Below are 26297 nucleotides of genomic sequence, written 5' to 3' on the forward strand. Positions count from 1 at the left end.
ACCATAGCTGTTGTTTACACACCCAATCAAATACAGTAAAAGAAAATGATGAAGAGGAAAAAAAAGGTTTATTGAGAGGCCACCAAGTCTGCCAAACCATTGTGTAATACACTCCACGGATATCTTTTCCGTAAACAAAATGTTCTTCTGGACAGAAACCAGTGGTCAAAAACTGTCTGATAGAGGATCCAAGACAATAAAGCAGCAGTTTTAATGGTACAATTATTACTCTACACATTTAAAAAGACAGAGAAGTGTTTATACCTCTGAAAACAAAAAGTGTACAAAATTTAATTTAATTTAATTTATTGGAGATTAAATACTGCATTTTGAGACATTTACCAAAATAGTTTGCACTTTTACTAAATCCAAACCCAAAACAATTTATAGGACTACTATGTTGCAGGTGTTATTCAAAGTTAATCATAGGCTTCTGAAATGTTAGGAATTAAGACTCCTGGGGGGATCTTACAGTTTCCATGTGATCCAGATAGAAAAAAACTTTTTTGTGCGTTGTTCTTTGTTGGTCATAGTTTCCAGCGAATCCATGCGGAAAATATAATGTAATTTCTGTTTGGTAAGTGTAATAGATGGAGTTTCTGTGGAGAGCCATTGATGCAATATGGCTTTTCGTGACGCTGCTGCCAATCATCCTGCCAGGTGTTTTTCTGTCTTATTTAGTTGTGGGTCATATTACTAAGTAATGCCCAGTCTATATTTAATTAAAGAGGTTTACCAACCACCTGCATTCAGTAAGAAGTTACTTTCAGCCAAAAGGTTTGGATTTTAGGGCATAGCCATAAACTATGTAAGAGATCCGCCTTAGGGGCCTGGCAGTGACAACACTTGTCCGAGGGGAGGTTTCCCATCTTAAAGCGTTTTTCAGAGATTAGACATGAGTTATGCAGTAGCTGAAGGGCCATTTTTTGATATCTGCTAGCTAGTAATAGTTTCATTATATATGTATGGAATTTTAAAATATCTGTGAATAGAAATTGTGATATAGGCATTTAAATAGAGGCATTTCCACTGTATCTATGTGTATGGTTGACTGTATTGCATGATATATCTGCGTGGTTGATTGTTTCATGGTCCTATTTTTCCAAAAATTGTCTATCGAGTTATTCTTATATGTTTGTCTTAATCTGTGTATTATCTGTTTAGTGAAGTATAAAATTTGCAGGCTGAGGAAAGTGTGTGAGTATGTGAAAGGAAATTTTTCTTTCATTTCTGTCTGGGATAATGGCATGTAATTTCTTTTTTTTTTTAGATCTCGTATAGTTTGCAGTCCCTGATCTTGCCAAGTGTGTAGAACTGGCTGAACAGTCCTATAGGAAAATTCTTATTCCCTAGCCATGTTAAATATGGAGAAAAATAAATGGGGAGGTAGCATCTATGCCTTAAAGATTGCCAGGTTTTATAAGTAAGAACAATGGATTTTATTTAATTGCCAAAGGAATATCGAATGGCAGAGAGTGAAGCAGGTAATTTAAAGTATAATTGTCTGAGTAATTCTGGTCTAGATTTATTGTTGTGTATAGGTTTCTATAAAGTAATCAGCCTCCTACATATCTCAACAATGCTGCGTCATTGTATTCTTTAAAGGACAAGTAAAGATAAAAATTAAGTAAGCTTTATCAGAAAGGTCTATGTAAATACAGAGTCTGCGCAGCTCTCTCCATCCCTTTTTTTGCACCCCCTCCCATCAGAATGTGTGATCCGAGCTACCAGGCTACAGCTACAGCACAGAAGCTACTGAGACCAAGCTAAAATTAGCAGCTACTATCTTAAACAAACAGAGGGAGCTTCTAGGGCTCTTTACTCCGGTATAGTATAGCTTTCTGCAGAATAAATACATTGTTCTAGGTGGCACTAATGTGGCTAATCTATTGGCAGTAAAATGCCTTTCCATCTCCTTTAATATTTTGCAGAAGGACACCTCCTAATGTTTTGGGTTTGGGTTGTAATTTGATTTTACGGATTCTAGGGTGTTTGTTTTGCCAAATAATGTGAGACAGGTGAGCTAGGATTAAAAAGGTAGCAATTTTAATTACTAGTGGTGAGTAATTGTTACCTTCCAGTGTTTTATGTTTTTGTTTCCCCTTAGAGAAGAAGTAAAATCACCATTGCCAGCAGTGCCAAAAATTAGGTGCCTACAGTGATTGTATTCCCCTACCTGACACCCCAGGCTGGTGCTCATGTTAGCAGAAAAATGCACTGGCCCGGGGTACAACAGAGCGATCCACTTCATCCTGCTTCTTCAGTCTTCACATGGGTGTGCGTGCCAAGTAAAGTGAAAAGCCGGGTAGAAAATAAAGAAGAAGCATTAAGAAGAGGATCACTCCATGGTGCTCACTGGACATACCCTGGGTTGGTGCAGTTTTCTGCTAAAAGGAGCACCACATGGGATATCAGGTAAGTGATTACAATCACTGGGGAGGGGGGGCTGCCTAAGCCATGTTGGAGCATCAAGGCCCTTGAGGTTGATTCTGATAAAGACTAAAAACAGGGGCCTCATCTGGAGGAGGATGTTATTTCTTTCATTGATAGGAACATGTTCGTATTACTTCATATATGAGGAACCTCTTGACATTCTCTGGGCCAGTGGCCCTGGAAAGCAAGGGGACAATTTCTGAGCAGTATTATGGATCAAGCTTTGAAATTGCTAGTCTGCAGCTGCCAGAGGAGGGTGTAGTCTAGCAACATTTAGGTGGTATAAGACTGCTAAGGAAGGTTTCTGGTTTCTGCTGGTTTAAAATTTAGTTTTCTGCAGCCATTGACAGCTGTTGGGACTTGCATTTCAGCCGCTGGCAAGACACATCAAGTGTATCCCCGAGTTGAAAATGAACTGTGGAATAATGGACTAATAACAGGCAGGTATAGCATAAAAGCATGAAGACTGCTGTAATGTTATGCAATGTTACCTCTAAGCTGTGAGCTCAGTTATGAGTCTAGCACACGAAAAGTGATTTGTATGAGCACAACATAAAATCATGGCATATGTGATCTGGCATAGAGCAAATCTACAACCAATTAAATGGATCTATAATCCTGGGCACATATTAAACAACTGCAACCTAAATGAACAATTGTGGCGCATATAACATAGGGTTCATGAAATAATATATATGTGGATAATGTAATTTAAGTTTGCAGAGAGTTTAGGTATGAGTGCTTGGTAAATCTACAAACTAGATATAAAAATCTTCCCAAACGTTAACATTCTGTTCTCAGAAAAATATGCAGCTAAGATTGAAAGGTTGTAACAGTGAGTGACAGGGTAATGAATGACATGCAAAGTTAAGAAGTTACAGGACTTTAAATGCCTAATAAAAAGAGTCTTAAATGGATGAAAGTGTTAACTTCATTTTGCTTTCTCTAGCCTCCAGGTTTAGTTGAAGGCAAACTCAAGGTCATGTTTTTGAACTTTTCAAGCAATTATTTTAAAACCTTTACAGGATGCCCCAGGTAATTCTGTTAAAAACAGAGAGAAATAATACAATGCAATGGAAGGAGCCATCCAGTGACGGTAATCTAAATCAGAAAATTCTGCACTTGGCATGGGATTCCTGGGGCAAGATGGTGGCAACACTGCTCTGCAGTAAAGTACCACGGGCTGGTGCCCTTTATAAAGAAAAGGAGCATTGGCACAGGGTAGGGGGTAAGCAATTAGTCACCGGGGGTGCTTAATAAATTGGCAACCACAAGTTTAAAAACATTGCTTTGGTTTAGGATTCTGCAACCACTACATATATAGCTTTAGTTGAAATAACTAAAAAAAAACCTTCTAGACACTGCAACATTTAAGCATTTTTACTACAAGGAAATTTAAAAGTGCAGGTTAAACTTAAGATACCTCTTTGTCAAAATGTTACCCTATTACCTGCCTGTCAAGACAGAGTATTAAAAACATTTAAAGATATGGAACAAAACACTTTCTGGTGAATAAGAGAGGATACATAAAAACCTGTTGACGCTCCAACTAAACAACTGCAGTTTCACTGTATCCACACAAAAATAAGGAGGGAGCTGGAAAAAGCGTGTTCATCTGCAGACAGGAATGTTAAATTGTTTCCAACGTACTTGATGCACTTTGATTTCAAAAGCTCCAATCTTTCCTGAGCCGAGGATAGAAAGCATGGTAATGACATCACCCGGTAAAAATGTATAAAGTACTGGCGATAGACAGGGTATGATGTCAGCATACAATTTGCCATCTACAAGTCTAATAACAGGAACATTCCTCCTTTTCCTGAGGAGTTACAGCAAATGCTCCAGACCTAAATAGTGCATGCATTCTCAAACAAATGTACATTTAGCTTGGCAAGCCAGCATTGCAAATGAACCCAGAATACTGAAGAACAAACAAAAAAAAAAAGGGAAAATCTTGGACTAAAATAGCTCAACTGTTCCAAATCATTTTTAGTTATGGCCAGACAAGCATCATACTTAGAGACTGGAGGTAGAACCCCAGCATTTACTGTAATTGAAGGCTTAGCTAAAAGATCTCTAACAGAAAGGCACAACTAAAATTGGCAAGACATCACCTTAAACATGCCATAAGAAATGAGCACAGGAAAACTACAACAATATCTGAGCGACTGTGATCCTTAGTAACTCACTAGCACTATATGTGCATCACAGTTTTGCCCAATGATAAATAAAACCTATACTAGGGAATACCACATGGTGCAACTTGATTGTTAACTTGCAACCCTCCAGCTGTTTTATAAAATCCATCTCCCAAGCTCTGTCCACTATGTAGTCAATGCACATGCTAAATGCATGGGACCACATTACGCGTAAAGCAAGGTCTATAGTGGATTCTGAAGATCTTTAAACAAACATCCACAGTCTGCTTGCCATTTAGCAGCAAACAATATGGGTTATTTACAATTTACCCGTGTAGAGGAACAAAAGCACTAAGGGGTACAAGTGAAAGTACAAGTGCCTAAACATAGAGCTGCTGAATGCAAGCAGCACTGTATTCATCAGGGCAGCAGCAGGTCTCTGTGCTGAGATGGAGCCCTGAAACCTGTGACGATTCTGTAATAGTACAATGTGCACACACCGCCTAGGTTTTACATGCCTGAGGAACTGCCTGAAGACTGCCTGATAAATTAGACAGCTGGCTGATACATTAGAGACCTTCAAGAAGGGGTTGGATGGCTTTTTAGCAAGTGAGGAAATACAGGGTTATGGGTGATAGCTCTTGGGAGAAGTTGATTCAGAGACTGGTCCAATTGCCATCTTGGAGTCAGGAAAGAATTTTTTCCCCTCTGTGGCAAACTAGAGAGGCAAAAGATGTTTTTTTTTTTGCCTTCCTCTGGATCAACTAGCAGTTAGGCAGGTAATATTTGGGCATTAAGGTTGAACCTGATGGACGTATGTCTATTTTCAACCTACCTTATTACGTTACTATGTAAAAAATCAGCAGCATCACAAGTGACTTCTGCAATTGAAACTTTGCACCTTGTTCAAACTTTACGAGTTTGGTAAACTGCAACATTTTTGTACATTTTTGCCATGTAGCATGTATTTGTTTGGAAAGAAAAGTCCTACTCAATGTCCCTGAACAAACTACAAAACTCTGCACCTTGTTCTGCAAGAAACCCCAAAGGGCACTAGGGGTCTTTTTAAATGACTCCTAACATGCTTTTATAAGCTCCTCCCTCTCCTTGTACTGCCTATGCTCTTAAGCATTGTAAATATCCTTTGTATCTATTAAATCATAATTCATACTGAGTTTAGGATCAGCAGAAATTTCTTTCTATTTTTTTTTTTAAAGAAAATAAATATGGGTAGAAATGCTGAATTTTATAATGAACTTGCTGCACCATCCTAAAGATTTTGCATCTTTATAGTAGAAATGATCCAGGTCTTTAAGAAGAACAACAGGGGTCACATGCCAATTATAGCCCTCTAACGCACTATACACTGAAAACCTTCAGCCAAGGAATAGTTTATTTGTAGGTGCTGGATAAACAGATACAAACTTTAAATTTTAATAAAATGTTAGAACTTTGTATTGTTACTGGTACACTGTTCTGGGACATTAGACACATTACCTTAACAGAATGGATTTCCTCAAGCAATCTCTGGGCTCTCCTCTGATTCTTAAGGATTAGTTCTTCTGTCCCCCTAGCAGTGTTATAAAAATTGGATGGAAAACAAAGCATTAGAAGCATTTTAATCATGGCATCTTAAAATAGCCCATTAAAGCAACGGGACATCAAAACCAAAATAGCTACACATGTTAGGGATAAATTAGGTCTGTTACAGTTATGTACTCTTTACTGCTCCTTTTACAGAGGAAATGTTATAGGAAAAGGTATTCAGGGAGATCAAAGGCTTAAAGGAGACATATCCTATAAAAATTATGAATGTACCAGGGAATTATACTCCTCTAGATATAGAAGGATTGGGCTTAAAAAGTTGTCTTTCTGACTGATTTATGGAGAAATTCCACAAAAACCCCACTAGCCCCGCCCATCTGTGCCACTTCCTGCTGGCTGAATTCTCTGGATGAGCTGGGGAGCCGGCGGCCCTCCGTACCCTGCACTGTAGGATAGGAACCAATCAGCAGCTAGGCTGACCTGATAGGGAACTGAAGCCTGTCTGTGCTTGTGTGAGTGCAGGGCTGTGATTGGCTCTCCCCCTCCTACTGTGCTTCTGGCAGGGACCGTTTGGACACGCCCACTCTCCATTTCAAACTCGGACAGAGAAGTGAGAGGATCTATAGGGAGCTCCAATAAAGGGGCCATTGTTACAGATAGGGTTAATGTTTAGCCCAAAGGGAAACCAGCACCGGATATTATTCATAATTGCCTACAAAATAAGCGTTGCCCCCCATTTATCCAATATGTCTCCTTTAAATAAGGATGATAAGGATATATTAAGTCATTACAAGATATGCTTGTCCAATGTCAGCTGCATCTAATTTACTGTGTATACAAGTACATATAGACTTGTCTGGCTGGTTGTAAATACATACAGGAATGGCACTATTATCAACTGAATTAATGTCATAAAGGTGAATAAACACTAAACTACCATATATTTTTATATGCCCTGTCAGACCTGCGTGACCTATATCTGGCTGAAAATCAGGCAAGTTTTGAAATCCTGTCGGGCAAGGAGCACATCTGTATGTTGCTGTGGTCCTCACCCCGTCAGACTACATCCCGTCAATGTGATCTGAGGACTGAACAATCAGATAAATCTGATTTCACCTCTGAAAGTGGGCATATCTGTAAAAGATCTGCTCACTTAGCAACCTCGTCAAACAAGCAGACATTCCTGTGTATGGCCAGCTAAGGGATTCAGTGAAAACATTTCTTATAAATTTTTTTGGAAAATATGTGGCAGAATTAAAAAGGTGATGTGTTTTTTTTCCAGTCTATTATAAAGAATGTCACAAGTGCCATAATGTGCTTCTGTAAATACCCCTAATAAATTCACGTTATATTGGATTTATATATTTTGTATTTTTTTTGGTTTCTAAGTATTAAATGTGCACATTAAATCTTTATATATCACACCATAATTCAATGCTTAAACACATGCTGCATTGATAAAAAGTACTATGGGGTGTGCAGGCATTTTGTGAAAAAATGTAGGCTTTCAATAATTACAAGAATTATTTGTATCCTTCTTTCTTTAACTTATATACATAACCTACAACTGATGGTTTTCAAGGGATGGATGCAAAATAGCTTGCAATCAGCAAGATACTCCATCTTGCTGATTGCAAGCTATTTTGCATCCATCCCTTGACAAAATAATAGGCACCCCCCAGCGATTGTAATCGGTTACCTGATACCCCGGGCCGGTGCTCCTGTTTGCCGAAAACAGCACCAGCCCAGGTTAGCTGCAAGTGATTCATTTCCTCTTGCCCACTGTCCCAGCCTTTTCACTCTATTATGCATGCATTGGCCAAGATCGTGAAGTAAGGAGACGGAAAGAATTACTCACTTGCAGGTACCCCGGGACGTTGCAGTTTTCTGCAAGCAGGAGCACCAGCCCCAGGTACCAGATTAGCAATTACAATCACATGGGGGGTGCCTTACACCTAGCACCTCCAATATACCTTTCTTTTTCCTTAAAGCTACAGGCTCAGGTGGCAGGTAGAACCCAAGCAGGAGATTTTATTCTAGGAATCGCTTAAAGGAGAACTAAATCATAAAAAAGAATATGGTTAGAAATTCTATTTTTAACATAATGAACTTGCTGCTATAGCCTCAGAAATGATCCATGTCTTCAAAGTTGTCTTAATGAGCATTGTGTTATGAATTTTAGAACAGGTGTCAATTTCTGTAAATGACAGCAGCCTAAAGCATGTGCTGTGAAACATCAGACAAGAAGATGAGAAACCATGAGACAACTTTTTGAAGTCCCACATCATTACTGCTACAGTGACCGTAATGTGGCACATAACACCAAAACAGAGAAATTGCATTTCGATCTTAATTCTTTGTTGAGCTTTAGTTCTCCTTGAAGTCTTTTTTATCATTACAACTATACGCCCTATTTTGCCACCTGCAGCACACGCTCTACTCAGAGACTAGAGTCTTCAGTAGGTTTCCCCATTTGTATTTGATTGTGTCTAAAACGTGCAATTAAATTTTAATTTATGAAATGGGTTTGAGGTTAAAGTGTAGGGGAAGAGGTTCAGGACAAAGAACTGTAGTTACTTATTTTTGTCTGCATAATTAAAGTGCAACTTTTATAATTCATGCAAGGCCTCCATTAAACTGTGCTTCAGAATGACCATAGTCTAACATCAAAACCTCAGCCATCCCATTACTAAAGAAGTTTAGATATCACAAAGCTATCAATGCACTGCAGAACCTGATCTCTATATCAGGTATTAAAACAGTTTATAAGCTTGTCAAAATTATGAAATGTAATGTAGGGTGAAATCCTGATGCTTAGATAGTGTTAAATTACAGAAGGAAGCATACCAGACTGACAGAAAATTCAGGACTTTTGACAGCCAAAATAGTTGTAATAGTAAATACGGTTATGTGTGAGAAACATGTTACAACATATATGAAGAGAGAAACTGAGGATCAATTTAAGAACAGGTATAGCAGAAGGCATTCCCTTAAGGTGTCTATATATGATTCATGTTTCTTTATATAAGAACAGCCTGTTAACAAATAATTTGGGTATTAATCAATTTGATCTACTACATATTCATGGCATCAATGGCACATATTTTAGCATCAGAGATGTTAAGTATAAACTAACTTTTTAGATTTCAGCTTTGCGATGTGTCGAGTAAGTTTGCGAATTATCAGAACTTTAACCTTCTTCACATCTTTCCTCAACTTTACAACCTGTAAAACAAAAACAAACATATTTATAAAACCCATATATGTAAATGTGTATATGAATGCAGATAAGTCATTTTTGCTGCATCTTTCTTGCACTATGGGATACAATAGACATAACTTATACCAAGGAGTAAGTCTCCTGATACATGTCTGAATACTGCCCTAAACCGATACAATAAATCAATACAAATGGTAGACAGTATCAAACATGAAACTTTTATTTGGTGCACAAAACTATCACAAGTGTATCCAAATTTGAAAAAAATCAAGCATATCATAGAGACAGAGTTCCTTAGTGCTCCATGAGCTGCTCCCTCCTAACACATTTGGCTTCACTGAGAGCTTTATCAGAGGCATAAAATGTTTAAAAAAATTAAATTATACATATTACAAACAATTCATCGATGTGACAGTTGTTGAAAAATATAGGTCCATTAAGGGCTGCGATGTATAATAATGCAGTAAATATAATTAAGGACCAGCACACAAGGATATGATTATGCAGGGATATGTGGGGGTATACAGACATAGCGATAGGTGGATTTAAAGGAACAGTAACACCAAAAAATGAAAGTGTATAAAAGTAACTAAAATATAATGTGCTGCTGCCCTGCACTGGTAAAAGCTGTGTGTTTACTTCAGAAAGTCTACTATAATTTATATAAATAAGCTGCTATGTAGCCATGGAGGCAGCCATTCAAAGGAGAAAAGGCACAGGCACATAGCAGATAACAGATAAAACACTATTGTATTCTACAGAACTTATCTGTTATCTGCTATGTAACCTGTGCCTTTTCTCCTTTTTTCTAGCTTGAATGGCTGCCCCCATGGCTACACAGCAGCTTATTATATAAATTATAGTAGTGTTACTGTAGCAAACACACCAGTTTTACCAGTGCAGGGCAACAGTGCATTATATATTTATTACTTTAAAGCTCTTTGATTTTTTAGTGTTACTGTTCCTTTAAATATTGTGGTTTTTCACATAAGATACACCTCCAAAAGTTTTAACCCTTCACTATCTGGCACCCACCCCTTACACAATTACAGAATCTAAAACAAAAATTACAATGTTGTGTACCAAAAAAGCTTGTAAAAGTCAAGAAAACAGTGCAACAGTAAATCATTGTCAATAACATTGGCAGCCTTTTCCCATTATTCTTTTATATGTCATCTGCAATTAAAAGGATTATATACACACTTAAAAACCTAATTATCATCATAATATAGGAAAGTATATCCCCGCATCATATCGTTGTGTGCCGGTCCTTAATTTTATTTACTGCAAGTTTAAGGGGTGTCCAATCAACCCTGCGCTGTGCACCGGCTTTAAGATTGCTTATGAGCCTGTGTGTGTGTCTGCATTCCTACACTTAATTACTGTATATTGATACCCCGTGGCTAATTACAGCAGTACAAAAGAGCACCTTTACATAAAAATTATGTTTTATGCCATTTTTTTCCTTTAGCTAGACACAAACTATGATCTCCAAAGTTTCTAGCCATTTCATCTGGAATTTTTAGCGAAAGCCAGAAATGGAAGTGATGCTGTCAGAGCCTGATGCAAGTAATTTATCCATGTTGTGATTGGCTGTGTTGGTGTAATTGGGTCTGTCAGATATGGGCAGACATGTTGAGTAGTGCTGGCACTATCATCATGTGAAAGGCAAAGCTTTGTATGTCCAGAACTTGTATAAATAGCTTACGACAGACTAAATAAAGGTCTGCACCTTGAAAGCAGTTTGTAATTAATTTTAAAGCATATGAAGACTATGAGTTACTAAACGGACATTTCTGTACTGGCAGATCTTCAAATTCCCACAACTGAACAAACAGGAAATATCTCCTTTAAGTTCCAAAGTTTAGGAGAAGAAAAATATAAATTGGCAGACAGTTAAAATGTCTTTCTCCATATTAATTACAGGCAAGTATTCCCTTTACTGGCACTTTGCACTCTTACAAATGTAATGTATACATAGAAGCATAACCTATGTTATCCATATTTCCATAAATACATATTTATATTATCTAAAACATCACCTCCTATGCAGCCTCCGACCACTTAAGATTAATCAATTAGGGTGGAATTTAGGGAGAATACCTTTCCTCGCCTTGAACCCCAGCACTGTGTGGGTTTTGGGGTGAGTGCTTGTTTGATATTGTATGTATTGTTGGAATAGCTGATGAATAACTAATAAAGCAAAGCTTTCATATATCTATAACCTTGTTATGATCTTAGGGAACATTCCCAGAGATTTGACCACCATTAAAATGAAAAGGTTTGACAACCACTACCCTATTACATACTCCTATAAAGCTTAGCAGATTTTCTAGTGTTAGTTAACAAACTGATACAAGTATTGAAATGAGATTTGAGTGTAAAATGGGTGTGTAATATGCTACAATGGCCATTGCAGGAGGCTGAGCAGTGTGCTGTGAAGTAAAGCTGCCCATTCATTATAAGTGACATACATTTGGCGACTTTGCCAAATGAGTGAATCTTTCCCCTATATACCCATCTGATATCAGGCTGATCCGATCGTTTGGCCCTAGGTCCAAAAGGCAAATGTGCTAAACCAGTTCTTTACTTCAGTGTATACAGTAGAGCAGCCAGAAAACTGGCAATCTGGGCGGCTAAGTGGCAGATGAGATTTAATTCAGATAAATGTAAGGTCATGCACCTGGGATGTAAAAAAACACAGACAGTTATACCCTTAATGGGATTGCACTTGGCAAATCCATTATGGAGAAAGACCTTGGATTCCTTTTCGATAATAAATTTGGTTGTAGCAAGCAATGCCAGGCAGCAGCTGCAAGGGCTAACAAGGTTTTGAGTTGTATTAAATTTGCGGCAGGCAGGGGGTTATTCTTCCACTTTACAGAGCACTGGTAAGGCCCCAACCACCTTGGTTGTTGAATTGGGGAGTTACAACACTGCATTAGAATTTAAATAAGATACTCTTCATGTGCAGTTATTAGGATTCTGAGAAATGTCCTGTACAGAAACTACATAAAGCACTTCATCAGGTGTTTAACCTTTAATGTGCTAAAAAGATTTTTAAAAAATGCTGGTATGTTCCAAATAAAAGATGTTTGAGTAGTACATTTTCAGCACAATCTTTTTGCCATTCATTAAGCAAAAAAAAAAAAAAAGACTCTTAAATGTAAAAAAAAGTAACCAAAAAACAAACAAACAGAACACTTGTGCAAAGATTCTTGCAACTTCATAGCTAACAAGGGTCTACCGTATTCATGTTTTTAGGGATAAACATTTGAAAATCGTTATTCCATCTGCAACACATAAGAAAAAGCTGGAAGACTGCTGAATGTAAAATGTAATTCGAGACACAGAACAAACAGTACAATCAAACAATCTTTCACGACAGCCACCCAAAAACACTTCCCAAGTGCAGTCCATAGACGCGACGTCATTATGTGCAGTTACATTAGTATAATCACACAATGCACATAATGCAACACAACTCTGTTGTTATAAAATTATTTGATAAAAAACAGACAATTCAAATGCAAGTTTTCATAAGCCAACTGGAATAAATCTGTCTTCCTAGATACAAAACTAGACTTGTCTTTACTGTAAAATAAAAAGGAAAGCTCTGCATATTTTATGTTTTGCATATTTAAGCAAAAATAAATGTTTATATCTGTGCATAAAAACATTTAATTAAAATAGATTACTTTAAGGTATTTATACATTTTGAAAACATATTTATTCTTGTATAAGGAAAATTAGTCAAATGGTTATCTCTTGGTCAGGGTTACTAAGGCCCTGGGTCCCAGAATCTCTGTTTTTTGCTGTTGCTATATGGCACATAGCCACATTTGAATTATTATCATTAACAGACATTTATAAAGCCCTAAAATATTTTTTTTAATTTTTTCTCAAGGCAGGCATTACCTGCACAAGGATTGGGTTTGGCGGGACCTCCTGTCAATTGTCAAAGTTCTTGCTCAGTCCCCTCTTTCCATTGGGAGAGTAAACATTTTGTAAAAGTTAGAGTACCCACACAAAGTAGAAGCAGGGTCGAACTGGGGGGTGCAGGGCCCACCAGGGCTGCTGCCCCAGGGGCCCCGCACCCCCCAAGGTGCCTCCTCCGGCCGCGTCCCTAAACCCCCCCTTCCCGAAGGAGCCCCCGTTCGACATCCTCCCTTGAACGCATATGTGAAACGCATCAGGGGAGGACATCGGAGGCCAGAGGAAGCAGCAATAGGGTTGGGTCTGGGCCGCTGGGGCCCACCGGGTATTTTACCGGTGTCCAGGCGGCCCAGTCCGACCCTGAGTAGAAGAGTAGAAGAGGAGCAAAGGGGTAATATTAATAAGAAGATTAATTAGATTATGTGAGAAGAAATGGAATATGGGTGAATAGGGTATACTCCTTGATGGAAATCATAGAATTAAGAAACAAAGTGAAGTTCAATAGGATGCATTATAGAAAGAACACAGAGAAAGTCAGTGAAAATTAAAGGCCATGTAAACTAGAATAAGGCTGATGGCCCATGATGCGAGTTAGTTGCCCATGATAGATCTACCGCAGAAGACTAACTGCTCCAAAATGCCTTTCTACCAGCAACAATAGAAGTCGCCATTAGAAAGGCCTATGCACTGCTTCGGCATTCAAGTTACCCGAAATTGCCTGCAGGAGGAAACTTTGCTGAAGGTTCCCAAGGTATGCCATTCTGAGCACACTAGTCACTGTGCAATACTCAAAAAGTTTGAGAGGTTGCACTGTAACTGACTATCACTCTCTAGATGTACTGTGCAGCTGAACAAATACAGATAATGAAACATATATGTTCAAAGACATAAACAAATACAGTCAAACACAAACAGTCAAACACAATTTCAGGCTCACAGACTCCAATAATGTGGCATGCACACAACACAAAGTTCCGGCTCAAAGAGAGAGACACAATTTTTTAATACAGATTAATACACAGTTTTGAACTGTATTATGTATCATTGCAAATATACAGTTATAAATCATCTTCCTCTACCTCGCAAGGACCAAACATGAAGTAGCTTCAATTTCCCTGTGTCTTTTGTTTAGATGAAGAAATAACAAAACACAATTTTTTTTTGTAATTAAAGCAATAAACAAAAAGTATGTTCAGCACAAGCATGCAGGTTAAAAACAATGTATGCTGGCACCTTAATGCCGATACCATGGGCTTCTTAGTCACAGAATAAGAAACCTGTCCAGAAGAAAATAATACTAATTATCAACAAGCAACATTTTCTCTTGATATGTTTTATACAGTGTCACAGCCAGAAGAACAGACACTTTACAGCATTCTATAAAATTATGCCCAAATAAGAGCCTACAAATTTATTTTAGAAATTCCCTGAGATTTGTCCATCTTGCATAGGTAGAGACTGGCTACTACTGAAATAAATGACAGCCTGTTGGCCAGTGTATGGGCCCAAACTGGTGCCCAGCATGACTGTTATATGATCAGGGCACCTTCAGATGTGATCAGCAATGTTGAAAAAATTCTTTCACCCAAGGGCTGCATTAGGCAGTGGCTGTGGCCCCAGCTAATAGATCTGTATAACCTCCGAAATCCAATTATTGGCCTGAAAGACTTCAAACAAGCTTATTTTTCTGTGTGTGGTCACTTCCAGGATGCCCACATGGTAATTGTAATTGAGTTATCACCCTTATTTTTATTTGCCTATTTTGCCTAATTGCATATGACAGCTCCACACAGCCAGCATATTCACTGTCCAGAGAGGAGGTTTCTAGCTTCTTTCTCTCCGCGGTATCACAGTTCAGCTGATGATGTGGCAGCTTCAGCAACAGCTGCTGGAAAGACACAGCACTGAAGCCTGTTTTTCCCCTTCATATGTGTGGTATGGTTTAAGAATCCTTACATTTTTGAAAATGGAATTTCCTGGGATATTTTAGTTCAAACCTACTGCATTTTCTGATGTTAAGTAACGCTATAGCATGTGAATAAACATTAAATAAAAGACTTGCAATGATGTATTTTATTCATTTATAAACAGCATCTCTAATTCATATAAAAGATGAAACTGCACATAGAACGTTTAATTACTACTTCATCAAGCTCACAGTATTCTTTGATGCTTTATCCCCAAAAATGATTTTCCAAGTGTTATAAAAGCACCAAGTCTAGTCTCTTACACACTGATCATCTCCTTCCCCTTAGTTACTATTAGCAGATCAGCAAGATTCACACCACACTGACAAACTGACAGGAACACACAAGGAATAGCAAAGTCAATTTAACAAGTCAACATATTTACCCTTTATATCCTAGAATCCTAAGTTGCACGCAAACAAGTAGAAATTTCTCACTAATTTATTTTACCTATGTTATAAGTAAAGCTTACCATACAACCGCTATATAATCGTACAAAACAAAGTTGGGAATGATTTTCGGACTGTGTGGGTTCTGAATAATCGTTCAGACCATTTTCGTACCATGGCAATCTGCCTTTTAGCAGATCGGACAGGTTAGAAAATTTCAGTTGGATAACGATAATATTTAGGGATTTATTGCTTATCTGACAATATCCAAGGGTGACCCGTGACATATAAAATACACACACCCACAAAGCAACTTGTATGTACGACTCTAAGTTTCACACTTTTAATCGCTTACACCAAAAAGCATGCTTTCACTTCTTCTTTGTGCTGTTGCCAATACTATTGCAAGTGCAATAGTATATACTGGACTCATTTTAAATCAGAAAACAAAATCTGTTTTTGAAAAATTGACTTAGCTTTGTGCTCATGATAGATCGTTGCATCTTCATTCGTATAAACACGTACTACACATTTAAGAAAGAATGTCATTCCTGGGATGAAAGTTACCATAGGTGCATATTATTTCTGGGATATAACATTTGTACAATCACTGTCTGTCAATTAATGGCCAGAACACTGTTTGATTTATTATTTTTCTGACTTTAATCCTACAATTTATATCTGAATGTTAGCTTTAGATGTAGCATTAAAACAGATGATCGTTATCCAAACGTTCGTTGTACACCGATTAAAATCTGAACATGTATGGCCCACTCAACACAGAGTATGGTTAAGAACAAAGAAAATCATGATACGCATGGCAGCCATTAAAGAGACAAGAGCAGTTATGTTCAAGAATGATACATTTATGAATGGAACCAGCAGACTAATGCTCCTTATGGACAAACTGCAATGCAAGCTCATAACAAACAAATGAGGTAACAGAGATGTTACAGTTGCTTCCTCCTAAATGGCTGGGATAGGCACAGATCTGCCTGCAGAACACAGCAAAACCTAACATAAAATAACACAGTACTAGCTACTAAAACAGTAACACAGTAGATAAGGCTGAAAAAAAGGACACATGTCCAAGTCCAAGTAAAACCTACCTAACTGCTGGCTGGTTCAGAGGAATACAAAAAACAAAAAACAACTGCAGCCTCTTCAGTTTGCCTCAGAGAGGAGAAAAAAAGTGTCTGACTCCCAAGAGGGCAACTGGATCAGTCCTTGGATCAATTTTGTACAAGAGTTAATTTCGGAACTAGGTATTTTCTCATTTTCTTGAAAATATTTAATCTTTCTGCCAGCACAAGAGCATAGGGGGAGAAAGTTGTAAAATGTCATAATACTGTAAAAACACTTTCAACATTTTAAGATGAAACCTTGAATGGATGACCTTGTGATGGCTGGAAAGATCTACTAGTGAATAAATAATTAGACAGTTTATGTCATGGCTCCCTCGTACATTTATATAAATTGATCATATCCCCCATTAAGCACATCTTCTCCAGAATAAACAGCCCAGCCAACATTCCATTATTACTGAGACCTTACTTACCCTTTATTCATTAAGTAGCTCTTCTTTGGACAATCTCTATTTTATTAATATCTTAAAAAACGGCACTACATATTCCACTTCCAGAGGAAGTATGTATTCACAAGAGGAGAGCCTCTTGTGAATACATACCCTTTTACTACATAGCAAAACCTTGCTGGCCTTTCTTGCTTGTGACTGATATAATATTGCTTATAACAGCTATGATTATTATCCACAAATACCCCCAAGTTTCTTCTTCATAAAGGGTGTGTCTAATTTAGTGGCCAAAGTTTTACCTTCATTTGCCACTTGCATAGTACAAAATGCATAGTTTTGTGTGTCAGCAAACACTCATTCATTGCTTACAATACGCTAACCCAATGAACAAATTACATTACAGCGTTTTAAAGTGTTATAGTGAAATCACTTCTCTGTTTGGCAACAGTTAGTGGGTTGGGTTGTAGACACAGATGCTTCATTCACGTAGCAACAATATATTCCGCAGAGCTTTTTAGAGATTACACCTCATTCACATCAGTCCCTGCCCCAGTGGAGCTTACAATCAAAGGTCCCTATTACAATCACACATTCTATCGACAAATTAATTAAAAGCCAGAAGTACAGAAGTAGATGAAAAAAACTCACATACAGACACCATCTGAAAAATATGTTATAAGACATTTTATAACATACTAAAGCTTAACAATCCTATACAAGGTGAAGTGTTAACCATACCACTACTTACTCACTGCTTAAAGGAGAAAGAAAGGTAAAAACTAAGTAAGCTTTATCAGAAAGGTCTATGTATATACAGCCATAAGCACTCACAGAAACGCTGCACTGACTTCTCTGTCAAAAGATAAGTTGTGTCTGTTTTCCTGTGCCAGAGACACGCAGCTTTCTGCTCTCTCCTGCTCCCCACTCCCTCAAGAATGCTAAGAACTTACTCCCCCCTTAGGAATGTGGATATGAGCCAATCAGCAGGAAGCTGACTCATAGTCTTACTAACTGAGCATGTTCACTTGGTCTGGGTGTCTGTGCAGGAGTGAGGCATTATGGGAATTTTCTTTACACAGCTCAGCATTTTTTTCTCCTGTTTGGCTTCAGATCTTCTGAACGGGAGAAATATGGGGAGACTTAAGGGCACTATTGAGACAACTGAAGGTATGCCTGCAGCTTGAGAGTAACTCTTTATTAGCCTTTCCTTCTCCTTTAAAGGGCATGCACTAATACATGTTAGAGAATTCCACACACAAGCAATGTGTGCAGGGGGCATATTTATTGTAGCGTATAAGCCAAGATCACCAACCAATGAGCAATTAAATTACAACAATCACCTAAAAGTTAGAAAACAAAAGCAAAGATCAGATTGGTTGTTGTGGGCAACATCACCAGTGATGTTGGCTGACACACTATAATAAATATGCCCCAGGGTATGAAAGAACATTGCATCCTGTTGAGTTACTTTTAGGTATTTTGTTACCAAATCATTAATAACTCTGTCTACTCCATCTAAAATAATAAATAGTAAATTTAATTTTCTACCCTTTTATTATAAATTAAATGCAGAAATCAATATTTACTGTTACATCTTTAAGCACATTCTGTACATTTAACAAAAAAAGAAGGAAATATCTAAAAACTCATCCAAAGCTGAAACGCCACTGCCAAATGCAACACAATTTTTTTTCCTGGAGCACTTTAACTAACCCTGTCCTGAAAATGATCGTATTTGGTCTCTCAGGCATAAAAATGTGATGATGATACTAGTGATCTGAATGTTGTCCTCCAGCTTTTGCTGTAATAAAAAGCGTGCCCCTGAGAGTGCCCCCAGTCTACATTTAACACCTATTAGAGCTGAAGATTGCTGTGTTATACATAAAGAGGGCATGGAGCATAAACCTTGACTAAGGACAAGCAGCAAATGGCATTACACAGATTTAAATGTGTAAGTCAAAAAAGGACATCTAAGGTGTCATACTTGACCCTGGGGGCACATGTGCAAGAGTTCTAAGAAGTGCAAGAATGTGCCCCTTAGTGATCATTTTTTAAGGACTTGTGCCTCCATGGATGCCGCGCTCTACACAGCATCAGACCGCAAAGCTCAGCCCGTAAGGACGGGAAAGGATGCCTATTTGTGCAGGCAGTGTTTCATACAGTGCCGTTTGCAGGTCTCCACAGTCTGCAGGTCTCTGTTTAGGAATGCAGAGGCATGTGGCTATTTATGTGAGGTCTTTTACATGGAAACATATTAAATAAATCTTTATGTGGACCACACTACACACTTTGAACAGAAATAACATACACTTTCACATAAAATCAATTTTTAGATTACTTGAATAGTTAGAATAAAATTACATCATCTAAAGACTTTAGTCCAACTGTAACATATTACACATTACAGCACACTTATGATTATTATATAACACAACACCACAGGTTGTAATGGTTTAAGTTGGACTATGAGCTCTCAGATGTCAATGTTGTTAACCAGCGTGTCATGCAGCAATGCTTACAAAATCATATACATTTAATGTGAAAAACGTCTACGGTCAACCAACTGAATTTCTTTAAAATGAAATTTAATGTAAGCTTCATTTTGCTGAAATACGATATCTTAAAGATAATAAGATATTTTAATATAATCAATTAAAAACTCTGTACCATTACTGAAATTATCTAGTCTTCACTTTTCCACACAGCCAGATTCTGAACAGTTAGGTCTATTACATACTTTGGGGGTGCTCCTTTTGCCTAGAAGATTATTATTAGAGCTCACTCTTTCAAAGTAACCAACTCTGATTAAAATCCTGTTTTTCTACATGCAGGATTTGTTTTTTTGTTTTTTTTCATTTTGTTTGTGCTGGAATCAGTTATTTGAGTTACTACATCTGCTAGCAAAGGGAGCCCTCTAAAAGATATGTTAGATCTGTCAATCGAAATCTGACTCCAACTCCTGCATGAAGAAAGAAAAAAAAAAAAAAGACACAGAGGCTGCGAGAGGGGATAGTGAAGAGTAACTTAATTATTTCATTAACAGTGCAGAATTTTGAATTATACTTATAAAGTTTCTTATTGCAGAATGATGAAGCCAATATTACATTTGATTTTGCCAAGGTACCCCATTACTAATAAATGTAGTTATTTAAGTTGCAACAATGGGGATCTCCCGATTTTAAAGCAGGAAAGCCTGGTAAGTCTACACAATCCTTTACTAGTTTACAGAAGAAATGTAATGTATACATAAGTCTAGACCTTCTCGGTCCTGGAAAAATGCTCCACAGATTTGTACATAATAAAGAAAAGGAAATATATAAGGTACTAGACATTTATCTAGACACATACCCAAACAGTCACACATCTTGCAGTTATCATCAAATAGCGAAATGTAAACCGTTACTGAAAGAAAGTACAGTTTGTCTGCTGCCATCTACTGTACAGAAAGCATAATGTTCATTCAGAATGTTTCTATTCTCATGCTTTGACGAGAAGCTGTATCCTGACAGTGCTATTTAATAAACAAAGTTGCACAGAAGATCCTTCAACAAATACTGCACAATATATATCTAATATGCCTCGTCTTATTGTATTTTATCATCCAGCTTTTGAACCCCGTGAAATAAAACAGTTTTTTAAAAATTTCTGACAGTAAAAATGTTGTAAATGTCTTTGTTTGGTTTTAATCGAGACATTGTTAATATCTGTAAAAAAATAAAAATGATTATGTCTTGAGGGCACAGTGTCGAACTGGCCCACCAGGATACCAGGAAATCTCTTGACCAAATGGCCTGCTTCATGGTCATTCCCTATTTCTGAATGGGAAGGAAAAGAAGAAATAGATGGAAGAATAGATGCTAGCATGTAAGTAAAAGAGACTAGGAGAATGAAGAGGTAAGGCAAGGAAAGGAGGAAAAATAGTTTGGAGAGTGGGCCTATGGTCTAAGGTTTTCTGGTGGGCCCCTGAGGTCCCAGTCCGATAGCATTAGCATTAGTAATCAGCATGATGTTATAAAGGGGCGATCAAACGAACAAATTTGGTCCGTTTTAATAATTAAATAAAAAGTTAGAAAGTGGGGTTGTGGTAGATGTGGTTTACTTAGGTGTTACCAAGGTGTTTTTTATACATTGTTAGAAAAATGTTTGCTTTCTGAACAAAGGTATCTTGGTCTTGGTAGTGCTAATTGTGCAAGGATAGGAGGTTTCATCAGGGCTGTTATACCAGCTGATAAATGGAATGGTTTATAAAAAGGGTTGGATGCCTTTTTAGCAAGTGAAAAATGAAAATTTTACAGATATTAACTATCCTAGTACAAGACAAACTGGAGCCTAAAGATTAGGCAGGATTTACAACTAGGCAACGGTTTGAAATTAATGGTTCTGTATTTTTCTACCAGTGGGGTCTGTTTCCTCTATACTTATGCCACTGCAACTTGGTCAAATGAGGAAAAACTAAATATGACAAAACAGCATTGCACCCTGCAGGTCAGAATCAAAGATAATATATTATATTTATAAAATTGCCACTCACCACTTTCAAGCCACACTGATTATTGTCTCTACAGTTACAGCAAATACAAGTCTAAGGGGCAAAATGTGTTTAGAGCTCAGTACACAAGAACTCACCCACATTATTATTCTATTTCTATGAATTTTTTAGGAGCCTATTTATCAATGGGTGAAAGAGTTTTTATGTATTAACTTACAGTTTGATAAATCTTACTCTTTAGTACTGTGTTAAAGGATGCATTGTATGTTTTGACGAATTTAAAAAGCACATGTATAAAAAGAAAAGCTGAAGCAACAACAATCTTAGTTTTTAAATATACATACAGCTTCTCAACTATTGAGCGAATGTGTCTCTTTATAGTTGTTATATAAATGTTGTTTACCAGAGATGAGGTTTTTGAGAATGTGGATGTGGATGATTAACTTTTTCTTTCTAAAGAGAAACATCCTCCTCTTGTGGCCAATATGGATTCTGCACTGCTGCAACAGTATTTTCCCCATTTTTGCATAGCAAGGTGCTGCTATGGATAGGTATAGCACATCGCATTTGTAAAGATATTCTCTCAACCCTTGCATTTTGGAATCGTGAAAATGTGAAAAATGTGGAATTGTTAAATTCTTCCATTTAAATCCAGGGGTATCCGAGATACACAGCAACAAGGTTACTTATTTTCATTTGCGTTACTCTCTATTAATTGGCCTTCCCCTACAAAGACTGTGCCCTCTCCAGTCCATAATGAATACTGCTGCCAGGCTCATACACCTCTCCAACCGCTCCTCCACTGCCGTGCCACTCTGCCAATCCCTGCACTGGCTTCCCCTACCATCCAGGATAACATTCAAACTAATGACTCTCACATTCAAAGCAGTTCATAACTCTGCCCCACCCTACATCTCTGAACTTATCTCTAGGTACCATCCAACCCGCTTGTTACTCTCCTCTACTGACCTGCTCCTCAACTCCTCTCTCATTCCCTCCTCACACACTAGCATTCAAGACTTTGCAAGGGCTGCCCCCCTTCTCTGGAATTCACTCCCACAAACTATCAGACTTTCTCCCAATCTTTTTGCCTTCAAAAGATCTCTAGGTCAAAAGGGATTCTGGGAACAGATTCCTTAAGGCTCTTCGAAAAAAAAAAAAGCTGTCTAAAAACACTTTTATTTAGAGAAGCTTACCCTAATTTAGTTTAACATGACCTCAGTGTGCTGCTAAAAGCAATAACCTGTGCCACACCTCTCACAACTCTGGTCTTGCCCACTCCCACACCTTGGGGCAGATTTACTAATCCACGAATCCGAATGGGAAAAAAACGTATTGGAAACGAAAATTTTGCGACTTTTTCCTCACCGTCGCGATTTTTTGTATTGGTCGCAATTGTTTCGACGGTATTTAGTCGCCGTCGCTATTTTTCGTATTGCGCGATAGTAGACGGCGGGAAAACCAATCCAATTTTTTTTGCAACTGCGTCGAAAAAGTTGCAGAAAATGTATGAAAAAGTCGCAATGACGGCGAAAAAATTGCGGGACATTCGAAAAAGTAGCAACAGCGACAAAAAAGACGCAAAAATACCAATCTTTGCGAAAAACCGCATTCGGACCGTTTGTGGATTAGTAAATCTCCCCCCTTGTGTCTCAACCCTTTCTCCTTGTAAATTGTAAGCTCTTTTGGGCAGGGCTCTCTTTACCTCTTGTATCGGTTATTGATTGCTTTATATGTTACACTGTACGACCAATGTATGAAACTCACTTATTGCACAGTGCCGCAGAATATGTTGGTGCTTTATATATAAATGTTAATAATAATTTGTGTTTGTTTCTTAGCTTTCCAAAAAAATCACAGGCGTTTCACCTCTTTACCAGTTACTCTTTCAACTAGAATTCCTTTTCTTCTTTACCCCGGTCACAGTTCCCACCCCAACACAAAATGTCCCCATATTTTCTTCCTTTCTGCACCATAATTAAGTTCTCCCTCTCACCTTAGTATTCTGCATTTCTTTATACCTTCAAACTCCCTCTCCTTGACTTCTGTTAACCTTTTATGTCATCCCCCTCCAATTCAACAAAATGTCTCACCTTTTTTTCTCATCCTCGTCCCTTCTAGAACATATCATGCACTAAAGAATTTAGGGGTCATTTATGTCCACAAGTGCAATTGTTGGAATCATTTCCAGAGACAAGGGTGCTGCGCCTACTGATGCACAGCGCTAAAGGGAACCCTGGAGCTACATCCTCATCTATAGGTGGTGGTAGTTCCGGAAGTTCCTCTGCGCCAGTTGATGCAACTGTTAAGAATAGGAGGCTGGAAGGACTGAGCATCACCAAGTACATCTATACATGGGCCGCAATTTGATGCAAGTACAACAAACAGGGTTTTATGTGCAACTGACTGCAGGGAAATTTGCCTGAATGCAACTGCACTTGTGGATGTAAACTAACCTAACTTTTTTCTTTGGAGGAAAACAGTAGTTTTCAGGGAAAATCTCCTTTAATACATGTAGAGTTTCTCCAGAGAAACAACCCATAGCAGAAATCATTTTCATATATTGACTGTGGCACACCACTTTAAACTATGTCCCAGGTGCACTGTAAAAAACTGTTATACACACTGTTTAGAGGACCAGCATGCCATATATATATATAGTCCAAATTCAGGCACCGCTCACACAGGTCTTATGTATATAAAAATTAGTTTATTTAAAGTGAACAAAAACGACGTAGTTCACTTTAAATAAACTAATTTTTATATACATAAGACCTGTGTGAGCGGTGCCTGAATTTGGACTATAACTCGTTAACACTATGGTACTTGCACCCAGGCGAATTACTTCATTTGTTACGTGAGTGCCGGCTCCCTATGATCAATAAAATATATATATATATATATATATATATATATAGTAATGTTGCAGAATACCGAGCTTCTGTTTCACAGAGCTAACAATCCATATTCTTCCTTCCTGTCACTGGCCGGTTAATGAGCAGCCCCTAGTCACATTATTACCTAATAACACCCAAATGCCCCAAAATGAAAGATCGCTTCACATAATTTTAATAAAAGAAGCAAGCAAAGCGTTCTTCTAGTACGATTCTTAATCAAACCCACCTCATTATTCAGATTCAGCACTGGCTCCATTGCTGCCTATCACATGTGATGTTTCCCAGCAGTCCCTGGCGAGCCGTACACAAACCCACGTGTCTTCCGGGCTCAACGCAAACGCCTGGCTACGGGAAGAGGCGAGGTTCAGAAGCTGTTCCTTCGCTATGCTTCGGCGAACAGGCGTGCAAAGCGTGGACGTGCTATTGAAATTGAACTGCAGATATGTTTCTGCGCAGCTACTAAACAGTTATTATGTATTTAGAAAATCCACTAGTTTTTCAAAGCAAAATAACGAGCGAATGAGCAATGAGGTTTACAACAGGCGGTAGAGCTAACAAATATGAGAAAGGTTACAGCAGGGGTCCCCAACCTTTCTTACTCATGAGCAACACTCTTGATGTAAAGAGACTTAAGGGAGCAACACAAGCACCATAAAAGTTAATGGAGGTGCCAAATAAGGGCTAAGATTGGCTATTAGGCAGCCTCTATGCACACTATCAGCTTACAGGGGCTTTATTTGGTAGGAAATCTTGTTTTTATTCAACCAAAACTTGCCCCCAAGTCAGGAATTCAAAAATAACTACCTGGTTTGGGGGCACTGAGAGCAACATCCAAGGGGTTGGTGAGCAACATGTTGCCCCCGAGCCACTGGTTGGGGATCACTGGGTTACAGGCTACTTTGAACTAGGCGAATAGAAGCACTGTCTTTACAGAGAATTTGGACTTTATTTTTATTTAAGATCCGATCATTACATATAGTTGCAACCTTTGGATTGCGTCTCTTTTAGTAAATACCGCGTTTACAGAAGTTTAGGGAAAGATTGGTGGAGTAACCATAAGAAGAGAATAATTAACTTTTAGGGAGTCATAGGCCCCTCCGAAAAGTCCCAATTCCATATGTAAGGAGCCCATTTATCAAAGTACGATTACTTCTGAATACAAAATATCAAATTTTTCGTACTGTGCATATTTTTTGCAACTTTTTCATTAATTTGCACAACTTTTTAGTACTTCGCGACAAGAAGCGTGACAATTTGTGCAACAAAATCGGATTTGTCACAATGAGTACGAAAGTTTAGGTTTCATTCAAGCTTCAGTATCGTGACTTTCCTTGGGCCGGGTTGGAGCTGCAGAGTGCCATTGAGCCCTATGGGAGACTTTCCTTGGGCCGGGTTGGAGCTGCAGAGTTCCATTGAGCCCTATGGGAGACTTTCCTTGGGCCAGGTTGGAGTTGCAGAGTGCCATTCAGCCCTAGGGGAGACTTTCCTTGGGCCAGGTTGGAGCTGCAGAGGGCCATTGAGCCCTATGGGAGACTTTCCTTGGGCCAGGTTGGAGCGGCAGAGTGCCATTGAGCCCTATGGGAGACTTTCCTTGGGCCAGGTTGGAGCTGCAGAGTGCCATTGAGTCCTATGGGAGGCTTCCCTTGGGCCAGGTTGGAGCTGCAGAGTGCCATTGAGTCCTATGGGAGACTTTCCTTGGGCCAGGTTGGAGCTGCAGAGTGCCATTGAGCCCTATGGGAGACTTTCCTT

General features: G+C 38.3%; 1 protein-coding gene across 1 annotated transcript in view; it reads right to left on the reverse strand.

Moving 5' to 3' along the window:
• srfbp1 (serum response factor binding protein 1) overlaps positions 1-24821 on the reverse strand; it is a 49705-nt gene extending 24884 nt beyond the window's left edge. Inside the window, 3 exon segments of the mRNA NM_001011115.1 lie at positions 6069-6141; positions 9253-9341; positions 24775-24821. Of these exon segments, the coding sequence (NP_001011115.1) occupies positions 6069-6141; positions 9253-9341; positions 24775-24804 (192 nt within the window). The 5' untranslated portion in view covers positions 24805-24821.
• Between the last annotated feature and the right edge of the window lie 1476 nt (positions 24822-26297).

The sequence above is a fragment of the Xenopus tropicalis genome, chromosome 1 (assembly GCF_000004195.4).
Source record: "Xenopus tropicalis strain Nigerian chromosome 1, UCB_Xtro_10.0, whole genome shotgun sequence".
NCBI classification, from domain to species: Eukaryota; Metazoa; Chordata; class Amphibia; order Anura; family Pipidae; genus Xenopus; species Xenopus tropicalis.